This window comes from Mobula birostris, chromosome 24, assembly GCF_030028105.1.
Source record: "Mobula birostris isolate sMobBir1 chromosome 24, sMobBir1.hap1, whole genome shotgun sequence".
NCBI classification, from domain to species: domain Eukaryota; kingdom Metazoa; phylum Chordata; class Chondrichthyes; order Myliobatiformes; family Myliobatidae; genus Mobula; species Mobula birostris.
The window spans coordinates 21063143-21084946 of NC_092393.1; the positions used below are offsets into that span (position 1 = coordinate 21063143).

The 21804-nt window shown below is 38.8% G+C and overlaps 1 protein-coding gene across 1 annotated transcript in view; it reads left to right on the forward strand.

The window, feature by feature from the left end:
• The window catches only part of dnah9 (dynein, axonemal, heavy chain 9), a 586329-nt gene that overhangs the window by 214848 nt on the left and 349677 nt on the right, over positions 1-21804 (forward strand). The window contains exons 39-41 of the mRNA XM_072242702.1: positions 6145-6310; positions 11290-11392; positions 16519-16758. Coding sequence (XP_072098803.1) covers positions 6145-6310; positions 11290-11392; positions 16519-16758 — 509 coding nt within the window. The remainder of the gene's footprint in view (positions 1-6144; positions 6311-11289; positions 11393-16518; positions 16759-21804) is intronic.

The window sequence follows — 21804 nt, forward strand, 5'->3', positions numbered from 1 at the left end:
TATAATTAAAGCTCAGGTCACGTTTGCACAAGCCTCTTGATTAGCACACTACTGAAAGCCATACCAAAACATGATGACCTTGGAGCATCATCATGGATAACAGGCATATCACAATTGACAGTTCCCTATATCTTGACAGTATATCTTGGCTAGACCACTCATGCCTTGTGCATAATGCACTTCATTTCATGTTACTGATCTGACTGTTGTGAGTAAAATATGAGAGGCAGGCTTGTCTCCAGGAGTGTATTGTGACATTTCTAATGCATTTAATAAGAACCAAGGTAACAACAGATGGTGAAATGTGGATAGAACTGGATAAAATAATGTGGGATGAGGGTCATACGGAGTATTAATGTCTGAACAAATCAGTGAAGCTAAATAGTCCTCTGTGCTGTAAATTCTGTGTAATATTAGTAGTTAGTGTTATGATCAAAATTTATGAATGACTCAGGATAAATTTTGTGCTGCTGCTGGGCACTGGAGCTTTAGTTTGCAATGCTACAGATTCTGGGTAGTATGTGATCTTTGTGTTTTCAATAAACAAAAGAAAACGTGAGGCAAAGCTGAAAGGAATAACACAATGAAGTGTGCAGCTTCCTATGCTCGGATGAATATACTTGATTAAGAACTCTTGGGTGCCTATTTCCTGATTCTGTTTAATGTCAGGGTGATCACTTGTTTGATTTTTAGATTTGGACATTTGATCATAAAAATTGACTAATTGTCAAAGCACAGGATATTCTGCAGATGCCAAAACAACACAAATAAAATGCTGGAGGAACTCAGCAAGTCAGGTAGTATCTATGGAAATGAATAGGTAGTTGAAGTTTCAGGCAGAGACCCTTCTTTAGGACTGAGAAGGAAGGGGGAAGATGCCAGAATAATGTTTCAGCAATAGCATTCCAATTTTAAAAGGGTAATGGGCTAGGCTTTCTTACACTTTCTTGCCTTAACCTATTTGTTGACAGTATTAATAGGTCAGTACTGACAATACACAAGCTCAGATATGCCTATTGTCAAAACATTTATTACTTAATTGAGGGGTTTAGGGAAAGCCTGAGAAGCTCAGTTAAACACCTTCAAGCGTTACTTAAAGGAAGAAATAATCTTGAGGTTTATTCCTCAGATAGAGATATCTGATTGATGTCTTTAATGTTTCTGATTCAAATAATGGAATTTTATAGTAGTGTGACAGTCAGCAACAAACTTTCAATTATTTATTTATATGCATCAAAGCTGTAAATTTTTCTGTGAGACTCTTGGCAGAGCAGTATATTCTTCTGGAAATAATGAAGCAGTTGAAGTAAATAATTCACACAACATCCTTTCTTCTTACTCTTCTGTCTTTATATTGATACTGGCCTTAAATAAGTTGTGAGATCTGAAGGAATCTATATGAGGCAGGTGTTTCCCAGCAATTCTCAGTGCGTGTTAACTCAATGTATGCCCTTACAGTTGGATTAATCTTGCTGGAAACCCCATTTGACTGTGTTCTTATGTTCGTTACACTTAAGAAAAAAATGATTAAGGAAGCTTGAGTAGATATAATGTTGCATGTATAAAAATGGATCTGCTGCTGCTCTCAGGTGAAAAGTTTTTTTTATGTAAAAGGAACAGCTACTTAATGTACTGAACTGGTGCCATTTTGCTGTGGTCTGAAATCAACTATTTCCATTCCCCAAAGTACATTTGAAATATTCTACTCTTTATTAATGCAATTCATTTGTGCTTTTGGGAAATAATGTATTCAGCATTCAAGTGCCTCAAAAACACTCTTTGCAGTGACTGTCTTATCAGCGAATCTCATTAAGTGGTGACTCAGCCAGTTGGTGTTTTTCTAGGAGTCCTTTAAATTTTACAGAGGCTAAAAGGCAATTCCATTTAAGTAAATCAAACCTGCATTTCATAAGTAGAATATGCCTGGTGGTCCTTAATACAGCCAATGTACTCTTAGTATAATAACAGCGAAGTATTTTGTCCAGTGTAAGATAGGATAAAAGTTGGTGGTTATTCCACAATACAGATTTTTTTTTACCAAGTTTTCTGTTTGATAATACAGTATATGAGAAAAGGGTTCATCATTCAATAACAACAGGGGATGCAATGGCAGATGAACTAAATGAGTATTTTGCATCATTCTTCACCGTGGAAGACACAAGCAGTGTGCTAGGTATTGAAGGGTGTGAGGGAATAGAAGTGAGTGCAGTTACTATTACAAGGGAGAAAATACTTAAAAAGTTGAAAGACCTAAAGGCATATAAGTCACCCAGACCAGATAAACTGCACATTTGGGTTCTGAAAAAGGTAGCAATAGAGATTATGGAGGCACTTGCAATGATCTTACAAGAATCATTGGACTCTGGCATGGTTCCAGAGGACTGGAAAATTGTAAATGTCACTCCACTCTTTAAGAAAGGAGGGAGTCAGCAGAAAGGAAATTATAGATTAGATAGCCTGACGTCAGTGGTTGGGAAGTTGTTGGAGTCAATTGTTAAGGATGAGGTTATAGAGTACTTGGTGACTCAAGACCAAATAGGACAAAGTCAGCATGGTTTCTTCAAGGGGAAATCTTGCCTGATGTAACTGTTGGAATTCTTTGAGGCGATTACAAGTAGGATAAATAAAGGGGATGCAATAGATGTTATATATTTGAAATTTCAGAAGATCTTTGACAGTTGATCCACAGATTGAATCTGTTTACGAAGTTAAGAGCGCATGCTATTACAGGAAAATTACCAACATGGTTAGAGCATTGGCTGATTGATAGGAGGCAGCAAGCGTGAATAAAAGGATCCTTTTCTGGTTGACTGCCAGTGACTATTGGTATTCTGCAGGAGTCATTGCTGGGACCGCTTCTTTTTATGCTGTACATCAATGATTTTGATGTTGAAATAGATGGCTTTGTTGCCAAGTTTGCAGATGATACAAAGATTGGCAAAGGGGAGGTAGTGTTGAGAAAACAGGAAGGCTGCAGAAGGACTTAGATTAGGAGAGTGAGCAAGAAAGTGTGAAATGAAATACAATGTTAGAAAACATATGATCATGCACTTTGGTAGAAGAAATAAATGTGCAGACTATTTTCAAAATGGGGAGAAAATCCAAAAATCTGAGAAGCATACAGACTTGGGAGTCCTTGGGCAGAACACCATAAAGGTTAACTTTCAGGTTGAGTTGGTGATGAGGAAGGCAAATAAAATATTGGCATTCATTTCAAGAGGTCTAGAATATAAGAGCAGGGATGTGATGCTGAAACTTTATAAGGCACTGGTGAGGCATCACCTTGAGTATTGTGAATAGTTTTGGGCTCCTTATCTAAGAAATGAGAAGGTTCAGAGGAGGTTCACAAGGATGATTCTGAGAATGAAAGGGTTATCATATAAGGAGCATTTGATGGCTCATGGCCTGTACTCACTGGAATTTAGAAGGATGAGGGTGGATCTTAATGAAACCTTTTGAATGTTGAAAGACCTAGACAGAGTAGATGTGGAAATGATGTTTCCCATAGTGGGGGAGTCTAGGACAAGAGGGCACAGCCTCAGGATAGAAAAATGTCCATTTTAAACAGAGATGCGTTGAAATGTCTTTAGCCAGAGGGTGATGAATTTGTTGAATTTATTACCACAGGCAGCTGTGGAAACCAGGTCATTGAGTGTGTTTAAGACAGAGTTTGATAAGTGCTTGATTGACCATGCATCAAAGGCTACGGGGAGAAGGTTGGAGAGTGGGGCTGAGGAGGGGAAAACAGGATTGAATGGCGGAGCAGACTTGATGGGTCAAGTGGCCTAATTCTGCTCCTTGTCTTGTGATTTTGTTTCGACCACTTTCTCATTCCTACATAATGTGTGGTCTTATTTGCAAACTGTACATTTGCAAACAGCCATCATTTGGTTTAAATTGTGGTCATCTGTGTTCTTCCTTGTCTGGATTTTATCACCACAACTTTCTCCTTAGCTGGTCTTCTAGGTATTTTCTAGTGCCCACTAACTCAATGAAAAGGATCTGCTGTGGAAGGATACATCATTTGGCTGCACAGAAAACGAGGAAATCTATGTGAAGCTACCAAATGGAGGGCAGGGGCGAATCATGGTCTTTTGTTTATATGTTGAGACAATACGTACTTATCACTGATTAAAGTACCAGGGTAATGGGATCAAATCAAAGGCAGAAGATTTTTGTTGCTTGTCAGCCAGACATCAGTTTTCTGAGTTCATCTTTAGCTGTTCTTTCAGCCCCAGACCATTTTATAGTTTCGCACATCTTCTCTGCAGTTTCCCTGACACATAACTGTTTCAAGTTCTGAATCTTTTTATTGTCCGCGAGCTTTGTTTCACCGTGTCAGAATAAACCAAAGGACAAGATGTAAAATAGAGAGAGCCAACTGGAGAGCCCATGAAATGGCCAAAGCACAGTAGCAGGCCCTGAACTGAACAAAAGGAACATCACCGAGAGCTCAAATGGGTAAAAATACCCAGAAATAATGATTCAACCAATAGGAAATATAAACTGAGAGGATGTTAAAGAACAGAGGTGAAATTTGAAAGTGCCAGCTATTGCTCTTTATTGAGTAGCCGTCATTCAAAGCTGTAAGACCTATAATGAAAATCACAGCATGTACCTTACACCAGAAACACAACAATAATTTAACAGTACTTTCTACTCTTTTAGGTGTAATAACACCATAAGTATCAGGCTGGGAACTTTTCATTGCAGAATAATTTTTCAGAGTTATGAAAATCTAATGTGAAACCATCTGTTGTTTTGTCATATTTCTTCTGTTCAGCATATTTACATTATAATAGCTAGGACCTCCTGAACTCTCAATAAAATGTTGGCATATGAGTATTATGTTTTCATAGGCAGATTATTTTAAACAGTTCACAAGTTAGCAGAATTGTATCACTAGAATTGCTCTCCATTCATCTCTGCTAACCATCTACCTTTTCTTCTACAGTGCAAGGTAAGATCAGATGCAGTTCATGCTCACAGACCAGTGACCTTTGCTGATCCTCGGGTGACAGGATCAGAACACATTCCTGATGCCTATTATGTTTTAGCAGCTTCTGACAAGTAGTCCAAGCCTGTCTGTGAATACATGACTAATGCAAGATATTGCCACTCAGCCAGCATCAACATGAGCAGGCAACTAAAGGGGGAAAAAAGAACATTTTTGATGGCTGCCATGATTCACATAACATACTTGATAATAGAAGAGAACATTTTGGCAGAAAGATCAGTTAGGTGTCTTGGGCAGTGACAAGCAACATGTTGTCAAATAGAACCTATTTACAAACTCACTGCACACAGCAAATAGAGCAGTAGGGAAAAGTAGAATGGTTTTATGTGGATGTTTATTCTTCCTGCTGCAAAGGGGCTGGACTTAACTCTTCATCAGCTTGAAAGGCACAACACTAAACAATACCTGGCCTTGTTTTGGATTTTCTAATTGTTAATTGGCATACCATTGCCATTCACTATTGAAAGAAGAAGTCAGAGCTTTATTTTGATTTCTTGGGAGCCAAATAAGGAACGAAGGATTGAAATTATACGGTACTAAATATTAGTTGTCCAAAACTCTACTGTAATTATAATGGAAACTGTGGGGAAATAGAACAAGTGACTGAAAATACTGTCCCTTGTGTCTTTATTTATGCTGAGGGACTGTAGAATAATTGAATAGTAGAGACTAAATTTAACAGAAACTGAAGCAATGTATGTGAGACAATGGATCAGATGGTTGTCATCTCCATTCACAGGCATAAATTCATCATCTTACCGGGAAGTAGTCGAAGAACCCGCCTTGGGCTATATTATTTCCCCCTTTTTTTCCTTCTTTCTCAGCATTTCATTAATGTCATTGTCATTCATTTTGCACGTGTGGAAAATGCACGTGACAATTCTATAATTGTCATTAATGGAAGTTTATGGTAAGTTATTTATGTCCTCACAATGTTCTTTGCTAATGCAAAAAACTAATTTTTCTGACCTTTACATCCTGTGTAAGGATGCCTGTAACAACAATAAACTTGGACTAGTCTTAACACCATAAACACAGAGAGACATGTTGATAACTCAGCTCCATGGTCGTGCCATTGTTCAAATCTCATATTTTCTTCAGTGATAGTTGCTGTTTATCTTTTGCAGCTGTACTGGAAAAGCCTCTTGAGAAGAAGGCTGGCAGGAACTACGGGCCACCTGGCACAAAGAAACTGGTCTACTTCATTGATGACATGAACATGCCTGAAGTTGACACTTATGGCACTGTTCAACCACACACACTTATCAGGCAACATTTGGACTACGGTCACTGGTAGGCAGTAATTAACCACTTGTGTCTTTGTAGATCATAAGAAATGGAACATGCTCTTCTTTTAGGATGGTACAAACTGTTTGATAGTGAATTCTCAGAGAATTGTAAACTTTGCTCAAAGTTAAGTCTAATATAGACCGCCAGTTTGCCTCACTATCATCTGTTCATTTTCCACATAGGATAAATAACATCCCAGCTCTTAGCGCTACTCAAGCTGAAGGTTACCAGCAATTTCTAACTACAGCATTTTATTTTTGTTTCTATTAAAGTTCCTTAGTATTCCTTCCATTCCTTAAAGTCTTATGTGTTCCATGTTGCCTGATAGTCCCTGCCCTCCTTGGAGTCTGACAGATTTGGGTTCAAGCTTACATAATTCAATTCAGGATTTCATAATTTGACCAGATAATTAAGATCAACATGTGAATAAAATATTGAGGAATTTGAGGAATCTTTAACAATGCTAACATTTGAACATGATATCAAACTTCAAACAACAAGCTGGACCTTAGTACAGTGGGCAGCCAGTCATGTTGCTACTTCACAGCTCTTGAACCTCAAATTCAAACCTGCCCTTGGGTGCTGTGTCTGTTTGGAGTTTGCTCCTTGTCTCAATGACCACATGGCCTGGATTTTCAGCATCTGCAGATTAAGGAAGCTTGAGTAGATATAATGTTGCATATGTAAAAGTGGATCTTCTGCTGCTCTCTCAGGTGAAAAGTTTTTTAATGTAAAAATTTTAATGTAAAATTCCATATCTCAAAGATGTGTGGATTGTTAGGTTAATAGGCCATGGTAAATCCCCCTTAGTATATAGGTAAATGATAGAATGCAGAGGGAGCTGATTGGAATGTGAGGAGAATAGATTGAAGAGAAAATTAGTGGGAGAAATGAGATAGCTGTACAAGCTGGCAGATTCACAGTAGGTTTAAATAACTTCCCTCCATATTGTAAGGAGATATGGAAAAAAGGAATTGTGCTGTCTGGCAAATATTTCATTGTGTTCCATCACATGGAGCCAACAGTGGTACCTGGTGATGTCAGCATTCCCTCACCTGTGCTGGGGAATCTGCTTTCCCAATCCTACATTGCCAGGTCCAATGCACGGCTTTAACACCTTCGAGTTGGTACTCCCATCGCAACCAAGAGGGGAAATGTAAATTGTTTTTGGTACCATCTTCTACTTCAATATGTTAAAACATTTTTACTGTTCAAATGACTTTTAAAATATATAAGTATTACACTCTTAATAATTTTATTTATTGCATTCACTTTATTACATTTTAATTATTTACAGCAAACTTTTCAACTAAATATTAGAAATATTAAACAGTGTAAAATTGTCTCAGAGATTTTGACAGGAATTGAGACTCCACTCCCAGCTTTTTTCTCTTTCAAATGATGTCAAGTTATTTTAGGGACCAGACCTCAGCACAATACCATTTTAGGTCTTGTTACATCTTTCCAGAAGCTGCTGAGTATAGATGATCAGTTTTATCTTCCCTGTGAATTCAGTCTGGATAAGTATGGACCGGTTTCATAGGCTTCATTTAAATGATGTTAAATCCTAAATAATAGCTACATTTTATGTAATTTTCATTTGAACATTCATTTGGATGGTTCTAACTAATATGTTACAATAAGTATTAGCTAAAATATACCTAAAACTTTCTTATAAATTGTAATAGGGAGTTGATTGATAAATCTGGTACTTTAAGTACCATTTGAATCTTATCAGGTTTATAAATCACACAAGAAGTCTTCCAGCCATACAAGCCCACTGAAATATATCCAATAATAACAGGAATTACAGGGAAGATTCTAGCATGGATAAAGCAGTGGCTGATGGTAGGAGGCAAAGAGGGGGAATAAAATGCAAACAACAGGAATTCTGCAGATGCTGGAAATTCAAGCAACACACATCAAAGTTGCTGGTGAATGCAGCAGGCCAGGCAGCATCTCTAGGAAGAGGTACAGTCGACGTTTCAGGCCGAGACCCTTCGCCAGGTTAAATAGATAGGTTTTGATCTGAGGTTTAAAAGTATCAACTGAATCTGCATCCCTTATAGAGAGATCAGAAGTAGAGAGAGTGAGCAGCTTCAAATTCCAGGGTGTCAAGACCTCTGAGGGTCTAACCTGGTCCCAGCATATTGATAGTGAACGCAGCAGGCCAGGCAGCATCTCTAGGAAGAGGTGCAGTCGACGTTTCAGGCAGAGACCCTTCGTCTCAGCCTGAAACGTCGACTGAACCTCTTCCTGGAGATGCTGCCTGGCCTGCTGCATTCACCAGCAACTTTGATATGTGTTGTTAGGGGGAATAAAAGGAGCCTTTTGTAGTTGGCTGCCAGTGACTAGTGGTGTTCCACAGGGGTCTGTGTTGGGACCAATTCTTTTTACGATATGTTAATGATTTGAATTTGAATTTATTTAAATTTTGCATCTATCCCACAACGTGAGGGAATAAAAATCTTTGCGTTATGACTCTGTCACAATGTACAGGCATGAATTTGTAAGTCTAATGGCTTGTAGAAAGAAGCTGTCCTGTAGCCTTTTAGCCCTAGCTTTAATGCTGCGGTACCATTTGCCAGACAGAAGCAGCTAAAACAGTTTTTGGTTGGGGTGACTGGTGTCCATGATGATCTTCCAGGCCTTCTTTCTGCACCTGCTGCTGTAAGTATCCTCAGTAGAGGGAAGATCATGTCTACAGATGCACTGGGCTGTCTGTACCACTCTGACGTGCCCTGTGATCAAGGTTGGTGCAATTCCTGTACCAGGTGGTGATACCACCAGTCAGGATGCTCTCAGTGGTGCCTCTGTAGAAGATCTTGAGGATTTGGGAGCTCATGCCAATCTTCTCCAGTCACTTGAGGTGAAGTGACTCTTGTGCTTTTTGATGATGGAATTGATGGCTTTGTTGCAATGTCTGCGGACGATATAAAGATAGGTGGAGGGGCAGGTAGTTCTGAGGAAGTAGAGAGGCTACAGAAGGACTTAGACAGATTAGGAAAATGAAGTGGCAGATGGAATACAGTTTTGGGAAATGTATGGTCATGCACTTTGGTAGAAGAAATGAAAGGATTGACTATTTTCAAAATGGAAAGAAAATACAAAAAAAAAACTGAGGCGCAACGAAACTTGGGAGTCCTTGTGCACAATTCCCTAAAGGTTAATTGCAGGGAGAGTCTGTGGTTCTGAAGGCAAATGTGATGTTAGCATTCATTTTAAGAGGACTAGAATATAAGAGCAAGGATGTATTGTTAAGACTTTTTGAAACACTGGTGAGGCCTCACTTGGAGTATTGTGAACAGATTTGGGCTCCTTTTCTGATAAAGGATGTGTTGAAATGGGAGAGGGTTCAAAGAATGTTCGGAAAATAATTCTAGAATTGAATGGCTTGTCATATGAAGAGCACTTGATGGCTCTGGGCCCATATTCACTGGAATTCAGAAGAATGAGGGATGACCTCCTTGAAACCTATCGAGTGGTGAAAGGTGAGTAGGTGAATGATGAATAGAGTGGACGTGGAGGGGATGTTTCCTATGGAGGGAGAGTCTAAGACCAGAGAACACAGCCTTGGAAGTGGTGTCCTTTTAGAACGGAGATGAGGAATTTCTTTAGCCAGAGAGTGGTGAATCTGTAGAATTTCTTGCCCGGGCAGCTGAGGGGTCAAGTCTGTATGTATATTTAATGCAGAGATTGATAGATTCTTGATTGGTCAGTGCATGAAGGGATACGGGGGGAAAGGCAGGAAATTGGGGCTGAGAGAAAAAAAGGAATCAGCCTTGTTGAAGTGGCAGAGCAAACTCAATGGGCCAAATGGCCTAATTCAGCTCCTATGTCTTTATGGTCTTATATTTAAAATTTGGTTTCCCAAGATTAGAATGGGAACTGCATATGGTATTAACCTGCTGAAGATTCGTTTCCCATAGCTTTTTTTCAAAATACAGGTGGTATTGACTTGGAATTAAGGTTTTTTTCACAACATTATGTGTAAGTAGATGGGAGTCATTTCACATTAGTATAGTGAAGAGGGAGATTACCCACTTCCCCATATATGAACATGTGATCAGGTTTCTCTTTATCCATTTTGTTAAGTTGCTTCCTCCAATATAACATTCTTCCAAGAACCAATATTACTAATGTACAGAGAAATTATTTATTTGTTCTCCTTCTGACTTTTTTTGCCAGCCCAGTTATAGTGCCCACATCACAAAATATAATTAATAGTTTTGCAAAACAGGTTAGGTTTACAAATGTGATACAGTGTTCTACAGATGCAAATTGGATTTGTTTCTTTTCAAGCGATTCATTCATATGACATAAAAAGAATACAGTCCAGTTTTATTTGAAGCTTATCACAGTAAATTATGTATTTTGGATATTAGAACAAAATCATTTTTTGGTGAACTCAAGAGTTTTGAGCAAACACTACACCACCATGATCACATGGAAAAGGACATGAAAATACACAGTGAGTGTTATGTCACACACACTCAAGTTCAAGTTTATTTTGCCAACCAGAACAAGAATGTAAGCCAAATGCTGAAGATGCTGGAATTCTTTAATGCAAATAAAAAATGCTGAAAATCCTCAGTAGGTCCGGCTGCATTTGTGGAAACAAAAAAAATAGAGTCAACATTTCAGGTAAATTACTTTTTGTTAGTTTACTAACGAAAAGTGATCAAACTAGAATATTAACTCTTTGTTTTCTGTACAGATGCTGCTAATCTTGTTGATATTCCAAGCATATTATTTTTATGCAGATATGACCAATGCTAACACTGGAAGAGAATTATGTAATTTTATTTTCTATCACAGACGTTGCTCTTCACCAAAAGCTTTTAACGGTTGATTTAAAATTCAGTTGTGATAGTTCTGAGGTTGCTGTGCAAGTGCAATTTCTTCACTCGGATTCTAATTCAGTTTGTTCATTGTGTTGTCATTCAAACTCCTCGGCATCACTAATTTTAATCTTTTACCAGGTATGACCGAACTAAGCTCACACTCAAAGAGATTCATAACGTGCAGTATGTGTCGTGCATGAATCCCACAGCTGGCAGTTTCACCATAAACCCTCGCCTACAGGTACAAAACAGGAGTTTGTTTTGTTTGTTGTGTACAAAGTAGGTGCAGTGAAGACAGGAGGGTAATAGATCAAGCATAAGAGTTTTTGCATTAGGACTGCAGAATGCAAAACAACTTCACAATCACACACAAAACACTGGAACTCAGCAGGTCAACACACTTGCTGAGTTCCTCCAGCATTTTGCGAGTGCTGCTTTGGATTATCAGCATCTGCAGATTTTCTCATGTTTGGAATCATAGGCAAGGAGGTAAAAGGAACTGTAGGTGATGGAAATCTGAAAAAGAAATTGAAATTGCAGGAGGTCTTCAGCAGTTCCAGTGGCACTGAGTGCAGGATCTGTGAAGTGCCAAGCAGTACATGATGCTAGCAGGATTTTTCATCTCCATTATCCATCTTCAACTCACCAGAAGTACTTACTTGCATTAATCTAGCTTCCAGCAGCTGAATTATGAGTATCTAAGCTTTTTAAAATCATTTTTGGGCAAGTAGAGACATCTGGCACAATGTGAGCTGAAAAGCTGTAAATAAATTCACATTGAAATTTCAAAACAATCAATAAAGCATACCACTCTTAAACTGCTGATTAGTCAATTCTGTTTTTCAATTTGTTTAGAAGCTGCAGTAGACAATCACAGTTACTGTCAGGACAGAGTTGCTGTTCCCAGATTTATAATACGTATATCACTTACTGACAGAGATCTATAAAGCTATTGTCATCTTCTATAATTTAAAGGATGGGTACAAATTGATTGGTGTGTGAAGCTTGCTGAGTGCTGTAATCAATTGCCTATTCTTATCTACAAGTCAAGGTGATGTTGGCCCTTAACGGACTGTAATCACCGTGATTCCATTTCTCTCATCTTCCCTGATCTAATGTAGACACTACAAAGATTAAAAGGATCAAAATGAGTAGACCAAGTTCTGAAACCAACTGTGGTTTTTAAGCCCTTGAACTTCCTAGATGCCTGGACAGAAAAAAAAGAGTTTCAGTATTAATATCAACACCTTCCAATGAATATCTCCACTGTCTGCAGATTGAGGGCAGCACGTGCATGGGAGCAAACTTTGTATTTCCTCACCAGGTCATGCACCATCCCACCTTGGATATAACTTACAGTTTCTTCATGGATGCCTGGTTAAACTGGCATTATTGTAGGGACACAAATTACCTAAACTGCAATGATTAAAGGTAGCTTATAAACAAAGGAGAGTAAATGCCAGTCTACCAGTCACGCATGCATATCGAGTAAATTAGAAGCAATGAAAACATTTGCAACATAACAATCAAAGTGATAGCTTAGAAGGAAGGTATAAAATCATAGAACACTTCTAACACTGAAAGAGACGATTTGCTCCAAAAACAAGGAAAAATCAAAGGAACCCATGCAAAATGCTGGAGGAACTCAGCAGGCCAGGTGGGATCTATAGAAACGAGTAAACAGTTGATATTTTGGGCCAAGACCCTTCATCGAGACTGGAAAAAAAGATGTCAGAGCAAGAAGATGGGGGGAGGGGAGGAGGTGGTAGGTAATTGAGACTGGGAGAGTGGGAGGGGTGAAGTAAAGAACTGGGAAGTTTATAGGTGAAAGTGATAAGGGGCTGTAGAAGAGCGATTCTGATAGAAGAGGGTAGAAGTCTATGGACGAAAAGGAAGGAGGAGGAGCACCAGAGAGAGGTGATGCAAAGGGAAATGGGAATGGTGAAGTGGGGAGGGGGGCGCAATTACTAGAAGTTTGAGAAGTATATTTTCATGCCATAGGTTGGCAGCTACCCAGATGGAATACAAGGTGTTGCTCCTCCAACCTGCGTGTGGCGTCATCACGGCAGTAGAGGAGGCCGTGGACTGACATGTTGGAATGGGAAGTAGAATTGAAATGAGTGGCCACCGTGACATCCCACTTTTTCTGCTGGACAGAGCGTAGCAGTCTCCCAATCTACGTGGAGTCTCTCTGATATACAGGAGGCCACACCGGGAGCACCAGATACAGTAGATGACCCCAACAGACACACATGTGAAGTGTTGCCTCACCTGGAAGGATTGTTTCTGCCTTTACGTTTCAGAGGCTGTAAATCCTGTGCCATTACACAGTTTGACTGTTTGAAAAAACAACTCATCTTCTCTCTTCCTTTAAATCCTTGCCTCCTGGTTTTCAGATCCCTGATTTTTGATTGTTTTGCTTAAAGAAATAGATTCTTCATATTTATATCTCTCATAAACTTTCAGAATCTGATTTATTGTCATTGACTTGTATGGTGAGAAATTTATTGTTTTTTTGTGGCAGCAGAAAAATGCAAAGATATAGGTTACTATAAATTGCAAATTTGAACAGTACAAATATAGAGGGATAATAAGACAATTATCTCAAATGAACAGGATTGTATTAAATGTGCCAGTTAGAGCTGCTGTAAAGTCAAGGAGATTTACAGAACCACTGGCTATCTTTCCATGTAATCCAGTTAAGCATTACAGGTAGCTGACCTTTTATTAGAACTCCATTGCATTTGATTGGAGCAGAGCAAAGACTACTTTTGTCTCCAGTTAGCTGGATAAGATACGTAAGTTGGACACATTAGCTGGAAATTGCCAGATGTGAAACCTAATAACTAGTTTGTTGAATTTGAAGATTTTTCAGTGTTCATGATGAAGTATCATGTTTTTGTGGATCCTTTACTCCAAGTTATTATTGGCTTTCTCCAGTACAATGATCCTGCTTTCTTATCATTGTGAATATATTTTTGTGTTGTGAAAGTGAGATTGATTTTGCAGATTACTTTCAGATGGCTTCTTTGCTGGATTAGCAGTAAAAATGTTTGCTATTCCTTCCTCTAAGGCTCTAGATTAATTTAGTTTCAGTGGAGGCAACAGCCATTATAATTCCTTCTATCTTAGCAGTCTCTTCAGCTATGAAGCAAATCACAGACAATCTTGTTTGCAATAGACTTCTAAACCACTATTCACTTTTTCATTATCAGGGGAAGGGTACTGAATAGACCCTTGTTCTTCCTGTTCATCTTAAGACTAGAATCAGTCTTTGAATTAAACTGGATCAGAAGATGTAGAGCCCATGCGGATACAGTTAAGAGACCACAAGGGTACAAAGATTCTGGATGGAAGATATACTGTATATACAGGTCTCTGAACAGTAGCCAGGATATGGGGTACAAATTATGAAGGGAGATAAAAAAAAAGGCATATAAAAAGAACAATGTCATGATGTTCAAAAGAATTTCACTATGTAGGTAGATTGGAAAAATGAGGTTTGTACTGGATCTAAAGAAGGTAGCTTGTGATTGAGCCCACGAGGGAAAAGGCAATTCTGGCTTTAAGTAAAGGAACCTTAGGAGGTGGTGATTATATGACAGAATTCACCCTGCAGTTTGACAGGGGGAAGCTAAAATTGGATGTATCGATATTACACTGCAGTAAAGGTAACTACAGAGGCATAAGAGAGGAGTTGGACAAATTTGATTGGAAGAGAACACTAACGGATGAATGTAGAGTAGAAATGGCTGAAGTTTCTGAGAGTAATTTGGAAGATGCTGGATTAGTTCATCCGAAAGAAGAAAAAGAATTCTAAAGAGAGGATGAGGATGACCAACAAGAGAAGTCAGGAGAGTATAAGGTCAAAAAGCAAAATAGGAGCACATGTTATTAAAGCAAAGATACTAGTATGGACAGAAGATTAGCTGACTGGCAGAAGGCTAGGATTGAGAATAAAGGAGGCCTTTTTTGATTGGCTGCCGGTGACTAGGGTTGTTCCTCAGGGGTTAGTGTTAGTTACACTACATTCAATGCAAATTATATAGATGAAAGAATCAGTGGCTTTCTGGCCCAGTTTAAAGATGATACCAAGATAACGGAAGGGAAGATAGTGTTGAGGAAGAATGGAGTCTGCCGAAGGACTTGGGCAGATTAGAAGAACTTGCAAAGAAATAGCAGATGGAATTGTGTAGGGAAGTGTACAGTCATGCACTTCGGTAGAAGAAATAAGGTGTAAACTACTTTATAAACTGGGAGTGAATACAGAAATTGGAAGTACAAAGGGACACGGGAGTCCTAGTGCATTATTTCCTAAAGGTTACCTTACAGGTTGAGTCAGTAATAAAGAAACCAAATGCAATGTTAGCATTCATTTCCAGAGAACTAGAATATAAAATCAAAGATATAATGCTGATGCATTATAAGGCATTGGTCAGAACAAATTAGGAGTATTGTGAGCAATTTAGGACCCCATATCTGAGAAAGACTGTGCTGGCATAAGAGAAGATTCAGGTGTTTACTAGAATGATCTCAGGAATGATAGGGTTAATGAATGAGAAGCAATTGATAGCTCTGGCCCTGTTCTTGCTGGAGTTTAGAAGAATGGGGGGGGGGGGGAAGGAAATCTCTCTGAAACCACCAAACATGGATCGGCTTGACAGAGTGGGTGTGCAGAGGATGTTTCCAATAGTTGGGAAAGTTCAGGCCTAGAGGGCACAGCGTCAGAAAAGAACAGAGTGAAGGAGGAATTTCTGTAGCTAAAGAGTGGTGAAGCTGTGGAGCTCATTGCGGCAGATGGCTGTGGAGGTCCAGTCATTGCACATATTTAAAGTAGAGATTGATAGGTAATTAATTAGTTAGAGTGTCAAAGGTTATGGGGAGAAGGCAGGAGAAAGGAGTTGAGAGGCAAAATAAATCCGCTATACAGCAGATTGAATGGTCTAAATGTGCTTCTATGTCTTATGGTCTTTGCTCTTGCTAGTCAAATCCATGCAAAATAGTTGCATTGGGTTTTGGAAAGGGATTATACTTGGTATGCTATGATATGCATAACCGCAAATATATTGGAGGTTTTAGGAATGGAAAGTGATTCTTTATTACTCTTTGTAAATTGATCCGTACATTGCTAGTCTTGAATATCAGCTTAATCAGGCACTAACTGATAATCAGTGGTGATGTCCTATGGTTTTCCATCCCCAAATCTTGTCCACAAGAATGAATATCATATAAAATAACAATATGGGGTTTAAAGCAACAGTTTTATCATCAGAATTTATGGACAGTACTTATTATTTTGATATGGAGCTGCATATAGTATTGAAATCAACTTTTCTCTGACTAAAGGTATCTTATTTTTAATTGCAGCGCCACTTCTGTGTGTTTGCTCTATCATTTCCCAGCACGGATGCACTTGCTACAATCTACAGTACCATTCTTAGCCAGCACCTCAAACTTAATAACTTTGCTGTGGTTTTGCAAAAATCGACACACCAGCTAATCAGTCTGGCACTTGCCTTGCACAATAAGGTGGCTTCTACGTTCTTGCCAACGGCCGTCAAATTTCATTACATCTTTAACCTGCGTGATCTGTCCAATATCTTTCAGGTAAGTTTATGGCATCAAATGGTAAGCATTCGCTATTTTGGGTGGCCAGACCAAGATTGCTTAATGTTTCAAATTGTCTAATGTTATTTCCAATACACAAGTGTAAATGAGAACAAAATAATTGTTACACACATCAAAGTTGCTGGTGAACGCAGCAGGCCAGGCAGCATCTCTAGGAAGAGGTACAGCCGACGTTTCGGGCCGAGACCCTTCGTCAGGATTAACTGAAGGAAGAGCTAGTAAGAGATTTGAAAATGGGAGGGGGAGATCCAAAATGAAGGAGAAGACAGGAGGTGGAGGGATGAAGCCAAGAGCTGGACAGGTGATTGGCAAAAGGGATATGAGAGGATCATGGGACAGGAGGCTCAGGGAGAAGGAAAAGGGGTGGGGGGAACCCAGAGGATGGGCAAAGGGTATAGTGAGAGGGACAGAGGGAGAAAAAGGAGAGAGAGAGAAAGAATGTGTATTTATAAATAAATAACGGATGGAGTACGAGGGGGAGGTGGGGCATTAGCGGAAGTTAGAGAAGTCAATGTTCATACCATCAGGTTGGAGGCTACCCAGACGGAATATAAGGTGTTGTTCCTCCAACCTGAGTGTGGCTTCATCTTTACAGTAGAGGAGGCCGTGGATAGTCATATCAGAATAGGAATGGGATGTGGAATTAAAATGTGTGACCACTGGGAGATCCTGCTTTCTCTGGTGGACAGAGCACCAAAGAAAGATTAATTGTTGCTGTGGAGACAGAATAATTGTTACTCTGAATTTGATGCTGCACAGAAAACATGATTAGATAAAGAACACAATTATTATAAAATACAAATATACAAAATAGCTTTAAACTGTACATAAGGTGATGTACAGGAGTGTCTCTATATAAGGTAACTGACAGGACATGATAAAGTAGTGGTGATGGGGTGGTTAGTGGGTCAAGGTATTGATCAGCCTTGCTGCTTGTGGAAAGTAGCTGTTCCTGTGTCTGGTGGACTTGGCGTGGATGCTACATAACCTCCTCCCTGATGGGAGTGGGACAAACAGTCCATGAGCAGGGTGGGTGAGATCCTTCATGATATTGCTGGCCTTTTCCTGGCACATTTCTGAATATCTGCCCTGAATGGTGTGTGGGCTGTTGCCAGTGATGCTTTGGGCAGTTTTGACTTGTTGTAGATACTTCAATAAAAAGTCCTTTTGCCATGACATCCAAGAGAGTATTAGAGAGTGTTACACATTAGAGAGCATCATAAGTCATTATTGGTCTTCATTTACCTTTTGTACAGGCAATTTGGTTAAACACATGTGTAAACTGGAAAGAACAAAACACAGCAATCATAGGTCTCTGTTAAGCATCTTATACCCTGAGATGCTCAAACAACCCTAAATTGCACCAACAATCATTCCAAAGGCAAAGTCATTTAGGTAACCTCTCATTTTCCATTCTGATGTTTGGTCTGAACCACAAGTGAACCTCTTGACCATGTCTGCATGCTTTTATGTAGCTGCCACATGACTGCTGATTAGATACTTGCATTAATGAACAGGTGTACCTAATAAAGTGGCCACTGAGCAGATGCAGTGAAGAGTTCTCCATTGACTCTTCCCACCCTCTCCTCAGCCTTTAGTTATTGCACACTAAAACAGCAAGTAAATATCTGATGCAGCCTCGTCATACTACGAACATTAAATGGTTACTTGTTTAGAATGGATTGTAAATGCTGTCATTAGTTTATGTTATGTCTTACCTCAGGTCAGTCCATTAGAAAACCTTCTCATTACAGGTTTTATTTAGTGTTGAATCAGAGACAGTTTAAAATAAATTACAAACCTCTTCTAGCTTGCTTTGGAACAAACCCAAAGGAATTACTGTACATTTATTATTTAAGCCAGTTATCTGTGAAGGTCCCCTGGCTGTGATTATAAAGGGGTTAGATTCTGTCTTGGTATCTTTACAACATGGATAATAATAGTTCAGAACAAAATGACAAAAATGGCTCTTTAAATAATTTCTGTTTCATTTGACAGTAATTCAGAATCAGCTTGGAATACGAATGATGAAGCATAATTTTGGCACTTTAAAGTAAAATTTAATTGCTTTTCACTTATTGGATTCTTCTTTAGAATGTGGTCATCAAGTTGTCATGTGTGTAAATTGATGGATTACAGAAATTAGTCACAGTAGCTGACATTGTAACTAACAGACAGCAGGCACAGAGTGAATGTCTGAGTTATGTCGTGATGGGTGGCAGATAATCTTGGGAGGAAACTATACTTGTAATGCAGTTGTGAGCATGGATTCAAAGTAAAGTAAAAATTAACAGATGAATTTTAAAGAGAAGAAGTATAGTTTGGTGATTTACTTTATCAGAGATGGTCAGGTTTGTCAAAGGCAGCGTTCAAAATTGGATGAAAGGATTAAATGTGGGCTGGGTAAAACTTTGTTAAAATTTAGTTTATATTCAGTTATGTTTCAGTTGCTAATCATGATTGAAATTAGATATGAAAACATAAGATGTCATATGGATGAATATAAATAAAAGCGTACTGAGTATAGACGTGTAAATTACTAAAATGGAATGGGATGGGTGTGTAGAAAGGAGGATATGGAAAAGTTTCAGTAGCTATGAGGATACAGACGATCTTGCTAACATAGTGATTTGAGGTTATTGTTTTATTTTACATCAGTGGAAAAGCACATCATCAGCACATTCTACCAGAGTAAATGGTATTGTGAATACAGCATTATTGAGGATGGAGACAAACTTCTAAGTAGGAAGGCAAGAGATTATGCTTCAAGGTTCTTTTAAAGTTTGTAAAATGACATTCAACAGTTTCATATTATGACCTGTAAATAGCACCAAACCAATTCTATAGTTATAATGTATTCAAGAATGTTTTGTATCCATCTGTCTCTATAAGTAGCTGCACAATTTAGCAACAGACGCAATTCCTATCATCAGTATTTTTAGCAGTGAGGTGTAATTACATTACAATTAGGGCCTATATAAAAGTAAGCAATTTGTTTACTAAATACTTCATTGGTTATCTTATCTTTTAAGGTATAAGAATCTGTTATATCCTATATTTTACCAAAATACACTTCATTCTTAATATATGCAAATACATATTACTATATATTCAAATGTTACCATTCATTGTACTAGACGTGTCATTTATTTAACTTGTAAGATTTGCACAATAATAGCATGAGTCCAATTTTTCATTTGTATATATTCCTTAAGTTATCATTCTGAGAGGTTCTTACGCAGGTTCCAGCTCCTTGGTGTACAATGTAAGAGTACAGCTGCACCAAATTAACTGCAACATCATCATCATCATCATCATCATCAGGTGCCGTGTCCAGTTTGAGCTTCGACTGCCATGGCTCACACACTCCTGATTCGGGTCAAGTGAATTAATTCATTGGTATTCATTTCCAGTTCTCTGGCTGCTGTCTCCATCATCATTTGCCTTTGTCTTCCTTTTGCTTTCTTCCCTTCAATCTTTCCAATAATTACCATGCATTCTAACTCCTCTTTCCTAATCACATGTCCAATGAAGTTACATTGCCTTTTCATGAACCCATACGTTACTTCTCTTTTTGTGTTTGCCCTGTTCATGACATCCCCGTTAGAGATTCGTTTCGTCCATGATATTCTTTGCATCCTCCTCAAAAACCACATCTCTGCTGCTACAATTCATTTCCTCGTGTTACTAGATATTGTCCAACATTCTGAGCCATATAACATAACTGGAAACTGCAACATACTCGGTTCATAATCCTGGACCTTGAAATGTGGCTGTCTATAGCTTTCTGTTATGGTCATTTGCTTTCTCAAGAAGATCAGTAATATTCAGGTAGTCCGGAGGACAGATTTCATCATGTTAATAACCCTCCAGTAGCAGTTGATATGTGTCATGTTGCATGTTACTTGGAAAAGCCTGTAGAGCACAATGTGCTGTGTTATGCTGTTGTTCAAATGAACCTTGACAAAGGCCACTGCATCATTTCGGATTTTCTTGACAAAGGTTTATTCAGAAAGTGATGAATGACGTCTCAGTACCTTGGTATGCACCTCAGACAGCTGTGAAAGGAGAAATGACCAGGGATACTCTTTTTACAGCAGCCAAGCAAAATCTCAATGGTTTCTTCAAAGCCCTTATGATGAGGCATTCCCCCAAAGACTTTGTTCTTCTCCTCCAAAGAAACATCTGATACGATGCGCAATGTCCCCCTCCTACAGAGCTTCAAGGGTATTCTATACAGAGCACCCATGGTCAAGTGGGTTCTTATACATAGGTTTTCCTTTAGGAAACTGGGATTATATCATGGTCCAACTGGCCAAACTCATCCTTTGTAACTTGATTAGTGATAACCTGGGATAGAAACATATCATTCACTTCAAACAATGAGACTGATTACTAGTTTCTGATCTCTATTTTCTACCCTTTCTGCATATAGAAGAATGTGATGATGCTGTTACTCATGGACTTTGATGTGGTATCAGCTGGAAGCCTATTGTGTGGTAGTTTGGTCCCAAAGAGCTGAGTACAACTCAACTCTTTCATCAAAGGAATAAATAGACCTTATCAGCTCATCCAAAGTTCATAAGTGATCCAGACACTCCTGAATGTTCTCTTTGGAAACCTCCAAAACAGATACAATAGGGTCTTTTAAGAGTCTCTTGGATAGGTACATGGAGCTTAGAAAAATAGAGGACTATGGGTAACCTTAGGTAATTTCTAAAGTAGGTACATGTTCGCCAAAGGGCCTGTATTGTGCTGAAGGTTTTCTATGTTTCTAAGTCCAGGAGATTTTGCTGTTGTGGCCTTCAAACTATAAAGCCTTTATATAAAAAATTTCAGGTGCTTAATTTGTCATGCTGCAATCATGTAACTGCTCATTCTCTTCCTTATGAGCTCCCTATGAAATCAGTTTGCAGAAAGATGGACGATACATTCTGTTGCATGAATGGATTAGATTGGAAGCAAACCTGAAGACATCCCACATAAAGAATTAGGCTTTCTGGCTCTTTACCTCTCAGATCTCCC